The following is a 19,907-nucleotide window of genomic DNA, read 5'->3' as shown; positions in this document are numbered from 1 at the left end:
TACGTATTTTTTGCATGTTTACTTGAGTGTGCGCATTGTTCTATACCACACAGGCCATATTTCATTCATAATAGTTTCGCAAATAAACACGTAGGGGTCGATCTCATATTGCTTTTGAGTTAGGCATAGTGTCTTCAGATCAGGGTATGTGTACCCTGTTTGCTGGGCCCAACAGATGTTATTAAGGGTAGTGCAACATTTCCCACTTCTTGAACCATGCTAACATTGCCAGAATATGGAACATTACACTGTGCTGTGTATTCCACACTCAGTTGTCTCGCGACGTAAACCCCCAATTATTATATTGGGTACTCCACATGTTCACCAAGTCAGCACTTCCCATATCCTATTTTTTTTTAAAACATGTGCTTAAAATTGCACAACTGCCACTCAAGTAACTTTGCCACCAAATTAGTCAGTGACAAAAGGTACATGTACTTTATCACAAATTTAATAACCTTAGTGGAAATGGTGGATGGTGTCCTCTGCCTGGTACGGTGCACTTCATAGCAAAATACACAATAGTCCAAATGTTTTCCTTGTCCGCAAATGCCCTGTCAAAGCTGAAAGACTCTTATCAGAATGGGGAAGCAGGCTTGCTTGTCCAGAGAAACAAATATGAAACTGCAGTGCTCAACGTAAATAACTCCATGCTCAGCAACTAAGGCTGGTGATGCCGAAGACCTAATATTTCTAGGTTAAAAGGAACAAAAGAGAAAAGACCACTGCGGCATATTAATGTTGTTTCAAAAGTATAACACCACAAAATTTGTGAGAGGCAGTTGGTGTATTTAGTTATGTTGGTCGCCTCCTGCACCAATTTTTAATAAGATTCAAATGCGTTGCTACCAACCAGGACCTAAGCCTGACATATGATCTAATAATAATAATAGTATCTATCTATGACCTATATGGACCTTCACCACTAGTTTGGTCTAGGCTTCACACGTGGCTTCTAGTGAAATTCGAAGCTGCTCTGTAGAGCTGACAGGAGACTTGCAGAGTAGAGAATTTATTTATATTTTCCAAAGAACATGTAAAAAACAATGTGCTGTACCAACTGTATTCAAAGAAATACAAATATACTTTGTTTGAGCTATGTGCATATTAGCAGATTACGGGTGACCGATGACACACAATGGGCGTCAAGGGTGAGAACACAAGAATACTACCACTGCAAGCACTGTCCTGAAATTCTAAGTCACCATTTGTCAGAAAGCAATGACCACACACAGCCTAAGGATCATATTGAGCTCCTTCCATTATTCTTTTTATTGACAGCATGTTGGCTGCCATCCAGTCCATGAAAGTGACCCTTATCGTGAGGGCCTGACTTTTTAGGGTTAAACCCGTATCCGCCCGATATTTACCCCCCGAACGAAATCTGTAAAATTCGGGTTTAACCCGAATCTACCCGGAAACATCCGGGTCACGTGGCACACTCATAAGCGTGCATTAAAATAAAGTTTGATAACATTGCTAAACATTAGTTCCATGTTAAGACAAATTTTATTAAACAAAAAAAATCACCCGAATACACCCGAATTCCTGAAGACAGAATATGCCGTAACGGGATTTAACCCGAATACACCCGAATTTTCAAATAAAAAATATCACCCGATATTTACCCCCCGAATTTGGCCAAAAATAAAACCCGAAAAAGTCAGGCCCTACTTATCGTTGAAAGAACGGTTCAACAGCAAGCGAGCTGGTGATAGTGTCCATAATGGCGAGACCTGAAGAGGAGATACAAGAAGGGACATAAACACGCTATGTTGAGACATTGTGTATGTCCCTTCCGATCCCTCGTCTCAGGGTTTTTCGCTATGGACCTTCATGATGTTTCCTTCGGCAAACTTTACATATTTTTATGTAGAATTGTGAAGGTACAGCCAGGCGCTGTTAGCAAATCACACAGTACTTTTCTTGAATCAAGAATCCATGGAAGGTACACAGTCATATTCAGCATTGCACACATATATGGGACATGTAAATCACTTTGGAATGTCACAGACATGTCATGGAGGCTGGCACATGATTAGTGGTGCTGAACACACAACTATTTGTCATAGTTTAGGCATAAAAAGCAGTTTTGTCACCTGCATGTTGGGACAGATGTATCTCTACGTACTTTGCCATGACACAAATATATGAAGCAACAAGTACCCTCTACTTTATTATGGTTATTAGTCAACACTGCCAAGAATGTGGGAACACAGTCTACCACCTACACTCTTCAAAATGACATTCACACACGACACACTGTAGGTCAACGAGACTCCAGAATGATGTCCTCTCCCTCCCCATTGGCTGAGAACATTTTTCTACTACTTTGCATAATGGGAAGTTAGTACAAGAAACGTACACATTCCTTTTTTGAGCAAATCAGTATTCAGCGCGTTACCATACTGTGGTAGGCCTGCAGTGCATTACGTGGTACAGCACACACTGTAAGAAATTTCACCGTAGAACATGTCCCCCATTCTAATGACAGTCTTCTCCAGTTTTTCAAAGTGCCATTTCCTATAGTGCTTTATGGTATGGCACAGTATTTCTAAATCTTTACTGTAGTTTACTGGTTGTAGCACAAAAAAGACACCACTGTTTCCGATCACAGGACGCACGCCATAAGTGCTATACGGAAACAGTACATGCTGCTCTCTAGCAGTTGTTAGTGTTTGGACATCGTATGGTGCATGCAGGGTAAATTCCATGGTTAAAATATCCAAACGTGAACAACTGTTAGATTACATGATGTAGAATGCTGTGTAGTACAGTAAAACCTCCAAAGTCGGACACCTCCCTACCTCGGACAACTCCCCATGATTTCATTGCACGGGCAGGCTCCCATTGAAACTACATGGGGGCGAAATTCTCTATGTCGGACACCTCCCTATCTTGGAAGTAGGATAGGGTTTTCCCTGCAAAGTCGGACAAAACCCTGGCCAAATTACCTCAATGTCGGCCCATCTTTGCACCAAAAAGACCCAAAATGAGCCAGTGGCCTTGACTTTTGCCCCTTTTTCCCCTATTCTGGTCTCAGCATTTTGTTGCTTTAGTTTTTCGAGTCCAAAAACAAGTGCTGTCAGTCTACATTGTAATTCTTTACGTGAGCACTTGTCTTCAGTTTGTCTAGAGCCTTTGAACGAGCACTGCACCAAAGCTATGAGAAGTAGGCTGACGCTTCAGAGACAAGTCCTTGCTGCTCGAAAAGCTCCGGATGTAATGCCATTGAGTAGAATCTGCACGGAACTGAATATAGTAAAATCAGTAATAATTATCAGTGAAGAGTGGGTAGAGGTACCACTACCAGGCACCACCACCAGGTACCACTAAGGACCTTAAATTGAAGAAGGGGGACATTTCTCACAGCTGTAATCTCTTCCATTTTTTGTTGCCGTCATATTCTGTAACTCGGACACCTCTATACGTAGGAGACGCTTCGGCTGCACTGCGGGTGTCCAACATAGGAAGGTTTCACTGTATTTATGTTCCGTGTCATGTGACCACAAACAATATATGCTTTTGCTCATGCTACACAGCACAGGCGAATTGAGCTGCATGTGAGGATAATAACATGAAACCCGAGGCGTGGAGGAAAAGGCATGACTTTACGGTCTCTGTGTCAGTTGTTTCATGTTGTAGTTGCGTACCAGCTGGTCTGTACATGAGAATAGGTTTGATGCATTGTACACGCACCATACACATGAAGTATGTGGTGTGTTGTGATAGTAATGCCACTGCCAATTGAAGAATAATGCTCCAGGTGGATTGTTTCGGTACAATCTTGAACTATGCATACCAAGGGGTAGGGCATCTGCGTGACAGGTTTACCTGGAAGTAAGAATGTAAATGTTAGCTAAAGTCATTGAATAATTAACATTATCAATATACTGCTCCAGATCATACCAACAATAGCACACAAGATGCTCCGATATGCTATGCAGGAATGTCTCTGTACTCACAATATTAGTACAGCAGCTACAGAAAGGCATAAAACTAGTTTTTGTATACATGATACCACTTGAATGCAACACAAGCTTCTGCTGCACCTGAGAAAAAGTATGTACTGTTGCACACATGATGCTGTTTGAATGTCTCGAAAAACATAATTTATGACCGAAAGACATCAACTGGAAGATTTCGATTTACCTTAGTCAAAACTGAGAAAAAGTATGTGCTGTTGCACACATGAAACTGCTTGAACTGCCCCTGAGCGCTCTGGAAGAACACCTTATTTGTGACCAAAATACAACAGCTGAGCGAACATTGAATTTATACCTTACTCAAAATACACAAGATGTGCTGCCGTGCATGTGATACGATGATACTGCTTAAATGTACTCTGAAAGCGCTGGCACCTCAGGCATGGTTGCTCTAAGCTAGCGAGCAACAGCAAGGGTATACGAACACAAGAAGTCGAGCACAAGTGGTGGAATGCACTTGATTAATCAGAAAATGAAATGTCTCAGTACCAGGTGTCACTGTTCCGTCAACAAAAACAGATGAACTTTGAAGGGGCGTCTGGTTGGCACTGGTGACAGCCTTCAGATTGAAACCCAGACGGTGATAGCTGAGACGTGGAGTGCAAGCTTTTCGGTGGTGCCAGGATGCCTGCGAAATCATTTAACAAATAAGGCAATTCCAAATCTGTACTGAGAATACACCCGCTGGGGCGTAATCTCAAAGGATGAAGCAGTAACTGACAGATAGCGTATTTTTCTCTTCTACGTGATGCAATTTGCACCGCATGACTGACTTGTCTAACATTACGCGTCTTACCTTTATCTGCTGCCTAGTCCTGCCCCTGCAATCTCCTGCTGCAGATAAGGTTGGCACGGCATCCCGGACGAGACATCTTCGGCTTCTTGTGAAACAAGTTGCGCATTGCTTCCGTAACATTCGTATGAGCCAGATGAACAGATCACTGCTTTCGAAGGTGGCACCCAGTCGGAGTTGTAACCGATTGTTGCAGTCAATAGATTTCTCTTTCACCTTTCGGAAAATTGTGGTTTGAAACATTGGAACTGCATGCTGAAGTGTTCTTGCAGACGGGAGCAAAACGCTCACGCATTCTCGGCACGCAGCACAGAACACGAATCACACCAGGAAGTCTGTACTGGCCTAGCAAATGCTTTGCAGTCGAAGGAAGCAAAACTCACGTTCCTCGTGGGTTTAGTGAAGTCCAGAAATATACTGGCTCCCTAATAGCGAACTGTTTATCACTTCCCCAATGTGAATCTGCGCAGCAGACGGCTCGGCAGGAGAAACTGGCCGGCTTGGCGGAAGAAACCAAGCCAAAAGTCATGCCTTATTTGATGAAGCACTGGTCGGCGAAGCATAGTACCTGTTCCAAAGTACTGCACACCTCTGCGTTTCTGATCCGGACCATACCCGAAGCGACTAAGATATACCCAACCACCGAGAACTGAGCTGGACCACTACACCTTGATCGCCCTCTCCGTTTCGAGCGATCGAGGGACCGTTGCTGGGCAAAAGACTCATACCACTTCTCTGCTCCTCCGCGGCCGGACACGATGTGAAAGGGGACTGCTCACAAAAACAAACAAGAAGGCTGGGCAACGACTCAGGGCCCGGGACTGTTCGGAGTGGACACGGATCCGAAGCGCGCTTGACATAAACAGGGCTGGGAGGCCCTAACCCTGCACGTTGTGTTGCTCGAGCCACACCAGCTCATTTTAAGTGCTCTAAGTTAGGAACCACAGAAGGTTTCCAAAAACTGTGCTAAAAAGATGTGTGAAAATTTAATATCCACGATGCGTCTATGCCGACATGCGGTGCTTAAACCGTGGTGTCCCGGTAACGGTGATTAGTGGACCCCTTCCAGGAGACGGAATCCTGTCATGCTTGTGCCTGAATGATGGTCGTCGTATGAATAGAGATATTGAACGCAAGGAAAATAAGCAGCCAGGTTATAATTAAGCGATATAGTCACGGGACTGTGTGCTTTACATTTCCAAATGCGTCCTCCAAGTACCCATACCATACAATCAGAATCGCCCTCCCTTTACAACCGCCAAATTTTTTGTGACACTCGCACCCTTTGTATCCTACCCACCTGTAGTAGGGGTATTATTACAAGTGTAGTTTAGACGTGTGGCAGCAACGCTGCCTGCGTGACTATACTCTAAGACACCAAACGAAACCCATCGAAACAAGAACTTTATTTTTAATATGAGGAATGGAGAGCGTTTCAAGGCATTGAAAGCTGCCATGATGCGTTTGTATATTGATAATGTTATGTTGCAAGCATCATGCAGAAAGCGTGAGACAGCATAAGCAAACGAAAACGAAGTTTAACAGCGCGAGAGCTCGCGGCTCGTGACGCCGCGATAGGCCATCCACCGACGCTGTTTGATTTCTTAGTCAGCACGGTGCAAGGTTCTGCGTTTCACGGGAAGGCACGTGACTCGAAGCAGAAGAGCATCTCGGAGCACCACAAAAATCGTTCCGCGAGGCGCGCAGCGAGCGTCAGCGCATCCATGTAAACAATCTTACGTCACCGGGTGCCATTTCCGCGACCACGCGCTCCCATGCATTGGATAGGCCGGTAAGCACACCAGTCCTTCTAGCTCACCATACCCACTGGGCAGACCACGAATGTGTCGTCGACACAGGGTTTGCGGGCCACAAGACGGGATGTCGGTGAAACTAAAAATTCACTTTTTCGGAAAACCGCGAGGAGTTTGGGATAACTGTTTTGCATACATAATCAGTGTTCCCTTATGAACACATCGTGTGAGTACCATTCCATTCTGTAACACTCGAAAATCGGCGTAGCTGAGCTTTAAGGCTATACCACGGAGGAGAAGTAAGGAGACCGAACTCCGCTGAAAAACGACGTCCCCATTTATCGAGTCAATTGTTGGCCGCGGCGCGGCGCTCGCGTTCCCTCCGGTACTAGCTCCGCGAAATCGCCTGCACGGCAATGCGCCGTTTGTGCTCGAATACTCTACTAAAAAGCGTTCAAAACGAATGTTTGTTTGATAAGCATCAACAACGGTGTCTCCAGTAACGAGTTAATATTTTCTGGTCAGCTACAATTATTTCTTCTTTTCCTTTTTTTTTTCGGTTCCTGCTACCTGGTTTTTGTCTCATAGATGGAAGCTACCTGTCCGATAAAAATGGAATCGGAAATAAGAAGAAAAAAAAAACGGAACTTTAGTACTTAAGGTGTTTTAATACTTTTACTTTAAACTTTTACTTTTAACTTTAATACTTAATAAAGGTGTAGTGTTGAATGCCTCCGACGGAATCCTCTGTCGCTTCTCCCCGTCCGTCTCGGGTATCGTGCCCTTCTCTCTATGGTGCGCGCGTACTTTGACCGCTGCGCTAACACCCTAACATACCCCAAAGGAAGCAAACGTTGTTCCGAAAAGCCACATTTGAGTGGTATGGAGGAAAGAAAGTCAGGAGGGAAGAAAGAAAGTTAGAAGCTGTGTAATCGAAAGTCGCCGGATGCGATCTTTCCGGAATCGCGCGTTATGTGGGTCATTGCATAAGCTGGGACTGAGAAAGTTTTATCTCCGTACGTGTCAAGCAGTTAAGATACCTTTGTGTGTGTGAGTGGGGGCAAGGAGGGGCGGGACGCTCTTGTCGCGAGCAAATAACCGACAAACGCACCGTCACATTTGCGTCACCGTGGCTCGCTTGTCACGACTACTCGGAGTGCCCAACTTGTCCGATACTTCGGGCCCCAACGAGGGCAACAGGGTCGCCGCAGACGCCGGGAGGCCAAAGTGCAGAACAACAGCCGACAGTGGTCAGGGCACAAGAGCAAGACGCTGCTGTCGAGCTGTCGTCGGACACTCGAGTCCCCCGGGCGGTCTCCCGTCTGCCTTTTTAACCCGTTGACCTCGGTGAGGGGGAAGTTTCTGACCTCAATCCCTCTAGGGTACCGGGCCGCCTCGTGGCAGGGCTACAAAGTATGGGCACTCCGGCGCGCCATCCCGCGGGCCACAAGAAAACCATGTTTATTCTAAACGGCATATATCATTGCTCGCTACATTCCTTCCGCGTACGAAAAGTGTGAGTGTCCTCGCTCATTAGTCCATACAACACTTCGAAGTCAATAATACAGGAAGTCGTCATATCTTCTCCGTACTGTGTTGCGTCGCGGCCTCTCCGGTGGGAGTCCGGTTTCCTCGGCGTCTTCCGGCACTCGATTAGTCTCTAAGAACTCCTCGGCGTCCACAAACACTTCCTCATCCGACGACTCTGCGTCCACAGACTCATCAGCGTCGCTGGTTCCTGCATGGCCAGTATCTTCTTCGCGTGGGTCACTTTCCGCACGCATCTCGTTTGCTGGTTCCTCCGCGGTTTCTGTCCCCGTGTCATCCTGTCGTTGTGCCGGCAAATGGGGGTCCTCGACGCGTATTATGTACCGCTTCAGGCGATTCACATTCACGACGTCCCGTTTTCCTCTTCGGTTTTCCACCTCCCAGTCGTTTTCTGCCGTTTGTCTGGTGATGCGGAAGGGCCCGTGGTATGGGTGAAGGAATTTACTGGTCCTCCCTCGCTTTGCCGTTGGCATCTTGACGTAGACCAAGTCGCCCGGGGAGAAGGTCTGGGTCCGTCGCCGCTGGTCGTACCGTGCCTTATTTGTCTCTTGTGCCCTCCTCTCTCTTTCCGCCACTAGCTGCCTCGCCGTTTCCCATCGCTGCAAGACCTCTTCGTTCGGTGAGGATGATGACTCCGGCAGCTGAAGCATGGCATCAATTGGCAACGTAGGCTCCTGTCCGTAGAGAAGGAAGAAGGGGGAGTAACCTGTGGTTTCGTGCACTGAGGAGTTGTAGGCGAAGGTGACGTATGGGAGGAACTCGTCCCAGTCGCGGTGGTTGCTGGAGACATACTTGCTGATCATGTCCGCAAGCGTTTTGTTGAACCGTTCACAGAGGCCGTTGGTCTGCGGGTGATACGCCGTTGTTCGTGTGTGGTTGGTGCCAGTCAGCCGGAATAGTTCCTCCATCATTTCTGCGACGAAGTGCTGGCCTCTGTCTGTCACGACGGTACCTGGCGCGCCGTGACGCAGTACCACGGTCTCCATGAAGGCCTTTGCCGCGTAGAATGCCGTCGCTGCCGGGGTAGCCATGGTTTCCACCCACTTAGTGTGGTAATCAATAATCACCACTACATACTTCTTTCCGTTCTCTGTTTGCGTCAGTGGGCCCAAGAAATCCATGCCGACACGTTGGAATGGTATTTTGGCTGGCGGCAGGGGCTGAAGCATCCCTGCAGGCCTTGTCGATGGGGTTTTTCGTGTCTGGCAGTCAGGGCAAGACAGCACGTAGCGTGTGATATCAGAGAACATCTTTGGCCAGAAGTACCTCTGCTTTATTTTTTCCAGGGTCCGGCGCAATCCGAGGTGTCCCGCCGTGACGTCATCGTGGCAAGAGACGAGAATTTCCCTCCGGAGTGGCTTCGGCACTACCAGCACTAGTCCTTCATTGCCCAGGTGTCTTGTTGAACGATAGAGCACACCGTCCAGATGACGGAATGCCCGTGCGGCGCGCTTCACCTTTCTCGCCACGGATGCCTCGGGGTGTCGTAGGTGCTGTATGATCGGCTTCAAGAAAGGATCAGCCTCCTGCAAAGCGCGGACGTTTGTTCTCTCGTCCCCTGCCACGAACACCGGAAATTCCTCTTGACCTTCCGGTGCAGGGTCGTAGGGCAGCCGTGACAGGGCGTCGGCGTTGCAGTTCCGTGTGCCTGGCCGGTGACGTAGAGTGATGTTGAATTCTTGGAGCAACAGACTCCACCGGATAAGACGTCCGTTCGGGTTCCGAGTTGTCATGAGCCACGTTAGGCTCGCTTGGTCCGTCACAACAGTGAATGGTATGCCAAACACATACGGCCGAAACTGGCGGGTGGCGTAAACGACGGCGAGGCATTCTTGCTCCGTGGCACTGTAGTTTCTTTCTGCCGTGTTCAGATGTCGGCTGGCGTAGCTAACCACGTGCTCTCCCGATTTATCTTTCTGTACCAGTACTGCACCAATCCCATAACCACAGGCGTCCGTGTGGATTTCGACTGGCAAGCTTGGGTTGAATAGCCTTAAAACGGGGTCCGTGGTCAGTCGCCGCCTGAGCTCGCAGAAAGCCTCTTCGCATCTGCTGTCCCAGGACCACTTGACGCCATTTCGGGTGAATTCTGTTAGCGGTTGTGAGATTTTTGCAAAGTCCTTGACAAATCGTCGATAATAGTTGCAAAGTCCTAAGAAGCTTCTTGTCTCTTTTGTGTTCCTTGGCCTCTTGCATTCTTTTACGGCACGGATGTTGTCCGGATCAGGTCGGATGTTTTCTCCGTCGATTACGTGGCCAAGGTAGCGGATGCTGTTTGCCGCGATGATGCATTTCTTCGGCTGAAGGCGCAGGCCCGCTCCGTCCAGCGCGTCCAAAATACTACGAAGATCACGGAGATGCTCCGTAAGGGATTTGGAGAAGATTATGATGTCGTCAAGGTACGCAAGGCAGATTTTCCAAAGTTGACTGGAGAGCACTCTATTGATCATTCGCTGAAAGGTGGCGGGCGCATTGCACAAACCAAAAGGTACTACATTAAACTCATATAGTCCTGAGCTGGTCGTAAAAGCAGTCTTCTTCTTGTCTTCTTCCCGGATGGGCACCTGCCAGTATCCTGACGCCAAGTCCAATGTTGTGAAGTAGCGCGAACCATGGAGGACGTCCAGGATGTCGTCGATCCTCGGAAGTGGGTGTGTAGCGGACGACGACAACGACGACAACGATGGCCACGCGCGTGGAGCACCGGCTTCAGTTCCACCGGCGCGGCCATGGAGATAGGCCACCGTCACCGCCTCTCCGTGGCATACCATCATCGCCGGTCGGGGCTCATGTAGAGGAACTCCACCTCCTCTACATTTGGTGACCCGGACAAAGAACATCACGTCCGGAGCAATTCGGCCCTTCACCATCCCAAATTTCTGACCACGCCATCGAGCAGCACTACCTCCGGCACACACGGCCCACCTTCTCTCCTACCGCACTCTTCGCTCTCTCTCACCTATGCTTCTCTCTTCGCTCAAGTCTTCTCACGCTTCTCACTGCCGGCCGCGACACTCGAGCCTTGCGCTCACCTGCCGGTTGCGGCAGTCGCGGCAGCCGACGCCTCGGCACGCTTAAGCCCGTCTCGGCACCTCACTCACTCCACCTGGGACTATCGAGCTTCGGCTCCCGTGCCGGTCGCGGCACCCCAGGACCACGACACCGAGCACCTCACTCTCTCTGCGACGGATCGCTGTCCCCGTCCACACCCACCACAAGGATGACTACCCACACACGGATCGCTGTTCCCGTCTTCATCCCCTCTGAAACGCCGCCAACGTGTGCCGTGCCCCTGTTCGACCACACGCCACCCCGTCTATACGCCTACCACGGCCGCCCGTTAACTCCAGCTCTTACGATGCGTCCGCAACGCATCCGACGGCCGGGGGACCCCTGTAGCGGACGACGACAACGACGACAACGATGGCCACGCGCGTGGAGCACCGGCTTCAGTTCCACCGGCGCGGCCATGGAGATAGGCCACCGTCACCGCCTCTCCGTGGCATACCAGCATCGCCGGTCGGGGCTCATGTAGAGGAACTCCACCTCCTCTACAGGGTGAACGTCCTTTTTGGTCACAGCATTCAGGCGCCTAAAGTCAACACAGAATCGCCAGGAGGCATCACGCTTGCGAACAAGCACTACCGGTGAAGACCACGGGCTCGACGACTCTCGTATCACGCCCTTCCGCAGCATTTCGTTGACTTGTTCCTCGATCACCTGACGTTCGAATACTGCCTTTCTGTAGGGATTCTGATGAATTGGCCTGGCGTTGCCCGTTTCGATCTCGTGCTCGATCACATGAGTCAATCCCACTGGGCTCTCGTCGGTGGAGAAGAGGTGGCTGTATTGCTGTAGTAACGCTCGGATGGCCTCTTTCTCTTCTGCTGGGACATTGTCGCTGATCTCAACGTCTTGTAGGCGGCCATGTGACCTCTTGGCGTGTGACGTGCTGATCTCTACTTCCTGCAGGGGCGTGGTTCTACCAATTGTGGCACCTCGTGCAATCGTAAGCGCGGACGGCGACGGGTTTGCAATGCGAACGAATCCCCTGTTACATGACACGTTGGTTAGTGTGCGGGCTACAACAGGCTGGGGCGTGTCCTTAAGCTTTATTTCAGGTTCAACAACGAATGTCCCATTCATGGCTATAGAAACTTCGAGGAGGACCTCGGAGTGGGGTGGTACCTTCGTTTGTCGTGTACAGTGCGCGCGGATGGGTTCCTTGTCCCCCAACGGCGGGGAGATATCATCATCCAGGCGAAGCGGGAAAAAATGTCCTTGTAGAAAAACTGCATTATTTGGAAAGTCCAGCACCAAATTCGAGTCCGTGCAAAAAGGTAGTCCACATAAAATGTCGTATGGGCAGCCTGTGAGCACAACAAACGTAGCCTGCACGTGTACGGGCCCTATGTTCACCGCAAGTTCCACCACTCCCTCACTGCTTGCCAGTTCACCATTAACACCGCGCACTGCCGACGTTGCTGGTCGTATAGGTTGTCCTGAACGGCGTGCGAATTCACCGGATGCTATATTTACAGCGGCCCCAGTGTCCAAGATGGCGTCAATGTTGATGCCTTCGATGGTGGCTGGCACGGTGATAAGGTGTGACACATGATAGGTCATGCATACAGGGTCCTCTTGACAGGCTTGGGGTCGGACACCTAGACCCCTGCTAGCCCGTTTCCCTGGTGCTGACTTGGTCCTTGCGCTGGTGCGGCTGCCGCTGGCTGGGAGGCCAGGTAAGCCTGACTCCACTCCGACGCTGGTGGCTGCCGATACTGCTGGTGGGGGCTGCTCTGTTGTTCCAACGTTGGTTGCCGGAATGTCGGAGACAGGCGTGACAGTTGAGCCGCGTGTATTCCTTGTGGGGGGGTTCAACGGGTCGCTCCGGGCACTGTCTCATTATGTGACCCGATCGATGGCAGCGGAAGCACACAGGCTGGCCTGTTTGACTGCGTGCTCGTCGCGGAGGGAATTGCTGTTGCTGCACTTGGCCCATCCTCTCTATGGCTGCCGTCAGTGTCCGCACGCTGTCCTGTAGGGCGCCCAGAATCGCTCTTGTGTCTTGACCCATGTTCGTAGTTGCAGTCCGGTGTCGGTCTTCTCTCGTGTACAACACGCTTGCTGGGTCTGTCGCGAAAGCCGCGTTCGTTGCGAATCCTGGTAAGGGATGAGTCGGCATGGTCAGCAGAGCATGACGGGCCATGGCGCCCACGTGTGTCAGCCTCTGCAGGTGTTGAAGAAAGTCCGCTGGTGTTCGTGGATTTGTAATGGCGACGCGTTCCATCATCTCGGGTCGGAGGCCACGGAGAAGGCACCTGACCTTTTCTGGATCCGTCATCAGAGGGTTCGCTCGGCTGCAGAGCTGTAGTATGCTGGATACGTACTGCTGGGGGGTCTCATTTGGTTGTTGTCGCCGTTCCTGTAGCTGTATGAAGGCCCAGTCTTGAACGTGCTCGCCTCCGAAGTCTCTCTGCAAGGCTTGCTGCCAACCGACCCAGGTGTCTTCCTGCGCTTTCGACCCTCGGAGCTGTGTGACGAACCACTGTCTCGCCTCGCCCTGCAGTGCAACCACCAGGTTGTTCGCTTTTTGTGCGTCGTTCCACGACATCGCTGCCGCGTAACGCTCGTATAGCTTCAACCAGTCATTGACGTCTTCGTCCGGTGTTCCCTTGAAAGTGGGGGGCGGCCCGTATGGCAGGAGGTAGCTGTTGGCGGGGGCTTCATTGACGGCCATGATTTCCGGCTCTTTTGTAGTACCTGGTATGGTTCTGCTTCTTAACACTTTGTCGTTTCCTGCTGACGTTGACATTAATTTTCTTCTTTACTTTAGCATTCTTTCGCAATTGCGAAGATTTTGTTGAAACGTTCGTTTATGCTGCGGGTAACGGCCTCGTCGTAGTCTCGCCACTTCTTGCTGGGGTCCAGAGGCAGCGTGCTCTGAACGCGTGCACGTCGGTCCCTTCGTTGTCTCCCTCTTGACCGTTTCTCGCTTGGATTGTCCATTATATTCGGGGTGTCGAGCCTGCACCTCCACCAATTTGTCGCGAGCAAATAACCGACAAACGCACCGTCACATTTGCGTCACCGTGGCTCGCTTGTCACGACTACTCGGAGTGCCCAACTTGTCCGATACTTCGGGCCCCAACGAGGGCAACAGGGTCGCCGCAGACGCCGGGAGGCCAAAGTGCAGAACAACAGCCGACAGTGGTCAGGGCACAAGAGCAAGACGCTGCTGTCGAGCTGTCGTCGGACACTCGAGTCCCCCGGGCGGTCTCCCGTCTGCCTTTTTAACCCGTTGACCTCGGTGAGGGGGAAGTTTCTGACCTCAATCCCTCTAGGGTACCGGCCCGCCTCGTGGCAGGGCTACAAAGTATGGGCACTCCGGCGCGCCATCCCGCGGGCCACAAGAAAACCATGTTTATTCTAAACGGCATATATCATTGCTCGCTACACTCTGATGCTGGGACACGGTGCGGTTCCGAAGGTTCTGGCACTTAGTTTCTTATATCTTGTCATGCATGCCAATCGCTCGCTTTTGGGAACTGCAAAATAAAGTCGGGATCTAGTCTCTAATTTATGTTGACGAACACTGAAATCTTGAACAACACATTACTTCTACATTATACACTATCGCTTTGGTGTTCAGTTTCAAGTTACTTCTGTACAAGCATATGCTGCTCAAAGCGTTGCACCGGATATTTTACCACCACCACACACACAAAAAAAAAGGAACAATACTGCAACACCACCAATATATACCTGCCAGAAAAGCTAAAAAGCCCTAATTCCAGTAGATATGGGATTTACCCCCCCCCTCTCCCCCCCGGTACACCAAGATGAAAATCGTCTTCGAGAAACAGGAAGTGCATGCACTGAATCCTGTACCGCGCGTGTGCAAAACCTGCGACAGAAGTGCGTTCTGGTACCCTGGTATTAAATTCGTGTATGGTGGCATGCGAAACATGTAACTCTCTATCCCAGCGGATGCATCACAATTACGACAAAAGGCTCCTGTTTCCCAAAGCATTGTGCATACGCGACAAGCTCTCGTGCAACAGCTAGAATGCAAATGCGGATTAACCAGCCCAATGACATCATTACCCTACACTGCGAGGTGTTCCCGGGAACTAATACTGATCAATGCAAACCATTATCAATGTACATCTCGTGGTCGTGCGTTGCGGTGATGTAAATACGCGTACCATCCTGTACGATATCGGATAACAACCTTTGTGCTTCTTCGGGTGTCGTGTTTTATCGCAAATAAAAAAAGAAAAAAGTGAATAGCTTCTTGACTGCGAGAGCACCACGCTTACGGAGACATTCAAGCCGTCCAGCCAACGCGGAGCCCCCTTCACGGCGGCTTCCCCGCATTCTAAAATAAAAGCTTCTCGCTTTGCACTAAAAAAAACTGTAGGCGAAAAATTCACGGAGAGATTGTTCCTTGATACACGACAAGCGTGTTTACTTATCAAAATATTTTTTTTCTGCTTCCACTGGACACACAAGTACATCTGAAAGAGTGCATTACAGCAACCTTATTTCAGAGGAGCAAGTACCTGACGGAGCGCGAGCGCCGCGCCGCGGCCACAATTAGACTCGAGGAATCGAGACCACGCTTTCTCAACGGCGGCTCGGCAGAGTTCGTTCTCCTTACTTCTCCTCCGTGGGCTATACGTAGAGGTGTGCGCCGCGCCGCGCCGCCGGGCAATTTTTGTTCGCCGCTGCCGCCGGTTCTCTGATCGGCGCACCGCGGTCGGTGAACGAAATTTTAATTTTTTCTGCGGATTTTATAAATCAACAGGACCAAAAACATGAGTTCCTGGGAATAATATTGTGACGGTCCCATATTATAGCGTTCGCCATAACATTAGTTATTATGGCGAACTGGAGCTTCAGCTCTCAGCAGCAATGAAAGAGCAATGGTATTGGCACCGCCCGCAAAAGATGATAGCAACTTCGAGGAGTGCATTGTCAGACGTGGAGTAAAAATTGGGAGAAGGAAGACAAACATGCTAGTGTGAAGTCTCCCTCACAAATGCCTATAGCACGTTCGCGATATGTCGTGACACTTTAGGCTAGGTTGGGTTGGGTTAGGGTAGGTTAGTCAAATGAAATCTGAAGATGAACTCACACAGATTCCAACGGTGACAGAAAAAATAAAAGAAAAGAAGAAAAACTCTTTATATCAAGAGGCAACTTCATCACAGAATGAACATCGCGATCATCATATTCGTACGAGAATGTTCCCACCATCTGAGTCGTCACGCTCTGCAGAGAGAAACCCGAATGGCAGATTCCAGGAATACATCGCATTCAATAAGGTGTTATAAGGAAATGTATTTTCTAATTTAGATAGCCTAATAAAAAAAAGTACGGGTTTAGGAAGCAGACAGTTCGTGGACGCGAGTCCGAAATAACCAAGTAAAACGACTGTATCAAGAAATGATGCTACACCAGGTTGATTTTCACATTTCTAAATTGGTTCATATACGAATCAGGCGTGGACCTTAGGGGAGGGGGCATGGCTTGGTCACCCTAAATTTCCTTCAATAAATAGCGCTTCAATTGACTTTAGGTAGCGCATGTGTATAGCATGTTGTCAATGGTCTGAGCCCTATACCCCGAGGAAAATGCTGGATCCTCTAACGCACAGGGTAAACGTAAAGAACAAAACAAAACAAAATATGGGTTTCACCGAATGAAGTGAGCCATGAATAGCATGGCGACGACAGAAATGGGAAATATTTCATGTCAAATTTACCCCATTTCATTACGAAGTACATTCCCTACTACAATGGTGTTGAAGCTGCTAATACAATGATAACCAGAGCCGTAGCGAGGAAAGTTTCCGCCCAGGGCGGGGTTAAAGTCACTGTACCCGGGGGAAGAGTATCGCATTCGCTTTCCCCGTGCCGCCGCCTTGATCATTCGCCGAGGCGCGTCACGTGGTGCGTTTTCCTCCTCTTTGCTTCCAACCTCCCGCCGGGTCTACGGGGAACGCCATAGCTGGGACGCATGTGCGCGTACGTTCGTGCGCCGCTCTTGGTTTTTTGTACGTGAAATGGATCTCAGAGAGCTAAGGAACTACGAACAACCATGTCTGGATGTTGTGCTGCAACGGGACAGAGTCAGGCAAAGCATTTTTCTGCATTCCGGCGGGCAAGAGTGACGAGACGCGTAGATCGGCACAGAACCTGCCGGAAGAACTTCGCGCCTACGAATAACACACGCTTGAGCGAGGTAAATTTCGTGGCGTGTTTATTTTTCATTGCAGAACCTTTGCACACAGTATTGAATAACAGTTCAACTATGTGAAGAACAGCCGGACGTATCAAAGTAGTGCTTGTTGGATCTTGCCATTGCGTTCCTTTTCCTGCGGCGCTAACAAAACGCCACTATCAGGACCACCTCACACGCGATGACTTCGAGGACAAGGAGATTCGAAAGAAGTTGAAGTGGACGGCAGTCCCAAGCAGTTTTGCATACCGGACACCTACGAAGCTGAGGAAGGCTCCTATCTTCCGTTCTTCGCACGCTCCGAGGAGTCAACAAAAGACTTGCACACTGAAGTTGATGACAACCTAGTGTAAGATCAAGGGGCAGTGGAGGATGGTAATGCGTCGAAATATATGTAGATATCCACTATGAAAATTATTGAAACTTATGAAAACTATTTCTAAATACTGAGCTGTAATTGTAAGTGAATCAACTTTGCAGAGGAAGTCAACACCATCACAAATTTCTGTGACCAGAGCATCGAGGAATATGCACAGGAAAAACCTGCAGACAAGTCATGTGATGGTCCCCTCGACGAGGTCGCAGAAACGAGCAAAGGCTGAGACGGAATGTAGTGAGTGGAAGCTCACGGTCTACTCCTCATGGAAGATCAACTGCTTGCGTTGGATCGGGCGATTGGAAGAACAATCCACAGCACTTTATATGCGCGTGGAAAAAAGTTAGCATTCACATAGCCATTGAACGTGTGAAATAGAAATTTAATTGCGAAGGGATGAGAATAAAACTGGTGTAGGTTATTTATGTCGACCTGAAGCCATAGGTGGGCATTTTGGTAAAACCTCACTCGCCCTCACCCTCACGGCCCTCACGGGCTCATTCCCTCACTCGCCCTCACCCTCATGGCCCTCACGAGCACAGGCCCTCACTCGCCCTCACCCTCACGGCACTCACAAACGCAAGCCCTCAGGGTCTTACCCTCATAAGGTCTCCTGTGAGTGCACTCATGAGGTCTGAGGGGCGCCAAGTCTCTGTGAGTGAAGTCACTGGTAAGGCCTGAGGTGTGTGAGGTCAGTATGAGGGCATTCAGAAATGAGGTAAAATGACGCATACCAGACGTGCGCAAATTAAATTATGAAGGCATTGATGATATGGTTCCAGCAACACAACCACCGGCTGTGTACACTTTAAAGGGCTGGTGTGCACGTATTTAGCAATTTCGTCTACGTCGCGCTGGGAACACAGCAAAGCGTCCTGAGCTGACTGATTAGTTGGTGATATGGTTGCAGTGACCCAACTACCGAGAGGGTGCACTTTAAAGGGCTGGTGTGCCGGATTTTAGCAATTTCGTCTACGTCGCGCTGGGAACACAACAAAGCCTCCTGAGCTGACTGATTACTTCATGATATGGTTCCAGCGACCCAACTACTGGCAGGGTGCACTTGGAAGGGGTGGTGTGCACGTTTTTACAAATTTAGTCTATGTCGCGCTGGGAACACAGCAAAGCGTCCTGAGCTGACTGATTAGTTGGTGATATGGTTCCAGTGACCGAACTACCAGCAGGGTGCACTTTAAAGGGCTGGTGTGCCCGTTTTTAGCAATTTCGTCTACGTCGCGCTGGGAACACAGCAAAGCGTCCTGAGGTGACTGATTACTTGGTGATATGGTTCCAGTGACCGAACTACCGGCAGGGTGCACTTTAAAGGGCTGGTGTGCCCGTTTTTAGCAATTTCGTCTATGTCGCACTGGGAACACAGCAAAACGTCCTCAGCTGACTGATTACTTGGCGATATGGTTCCAGCGACACATCTACAGTCAGGATGCACTTTAAAGGGCTGGTGTGCACGTTTTTACAAATTTAGTCTATGTCGCGCTGGGAACACAGCAAAGCGTCCTGAGCTGACTGATTACTTGGCGATATGGTTCCGGCGACCCAACTACCGGCAGGGTGCACTTTAAAGGGCTGGTGTGCCCGTTTTTAGCAATTTCGTGTACATCACGCTGGGAACAGAACAAAGTCTGCAGAGCTGACTGATTACTTCGTGATATGGTTCCAGCGATCCAACGACCGCCAGGGTGCACTTTGTAGGCGCTGGTGTGCCCGTTTTTAGCAATTTCGTCTACGTCGCGGTGAGAAAGAACACAAATCGTCCTGAGCCGACTGATTACTTGGCGATATGACTCCATCGACCCATATACAGGCAGGGTGCACTTCAAAAAGCTGGTGTGCCGGTTTTTAGCAATTTCGTCTGTGTCGCGCTGGGAACACAACAAAACCCAGCACAGTTGGCTGTGTTCCCAGCGCGACGTAGACGAAATTGCTAAAAACATGCACACCAGCCCTTTAAAGTGCACCCTGCCTGTAGTTGGGTCACTGGACCCATATCACCAAGTCATCAGTCAGATCAGGACGCTTTGCTGTGTTCCCAGTGCGATATAGACGAAATTGCTAAAAACGTGCACACGAGCCCTTTAAAGTACGCCCTGCCTGTAGTTGGGTCGCTGGAACTATATCACCAAGTAATTAGTCAGCTCTGGACATGTGGCTGTGTTCCCAGCTCGACGTGGACGAAATTGCTAAAA

At 49.6% G+C, this 19,907-nt stretch overlaps 1 protein-coding gene and 1 long non-coding RNA gene across 2 annotated transcripts; both read right to left on the bottom strand.

Annotated features, from left to right (window-relative positions):
- Window positions 1–996: 996 nt before the first annotated feature.
- LOC135396514 (uncharacterized) lies at window positions 997–5,272 on the bottom strand. The gene is made up of 3 exons (XR_010423416.1): window positions 4,783–5,272; window positions 4,476–4,614; window positions 997–3,834 (listed from the first exon to the last, which is right to left on the bottom strand). It is a non-coding gene; the product is annotated as an uncharacterized LOC135396514 (long non-coding RNA).
- Window positions 5,273–11,567: 6,295 nt separating this feature from the next.
- Window positions 11,568–12,707, bottom strand: LOC135398460 (uncharacterized). Its single transcript, XM_064629860.1, has one exon. The coding sequence runs from the start codon at window positions 12,705–12,707 to the stop codon at window positions 11,568–11,570; it is 1,140 nt and encodes a 379-aa protein (XP_064485930.1).
- Window positions 12,708–19,907: the final 7,200 nt, after the last annotated feature.

Source organism: Ornithodoros turicata, chromosome 6, assembly GCF_037126465.1.
Source record: "Ornithodoros turicata isolate Travis chromosome 6, ASM3712646v1, whole genome shotgun sequence".
Taxonomy (NCBI): Eukaryota; Metazoa; Arthropoda; class Arachnida; order Ixodida; family Argasidae; genus Ornithodoros; species Ornithodoros turicata.
The sequence above is the reverse complement of the archived record's forward strand: the minus strand, read 5'-3'. Positions and strand labels throughout refer to the sequence as shown.

Excerpts from the sequence above, each read along its gene's own strand:
- LOC135398460 (XM_064629860.1), bottom strand. The coding sequence starts at position 12,707 with ATGACCTATCATGTGTCACACCTTATCACCGTGCCAGCCACCATCGAA.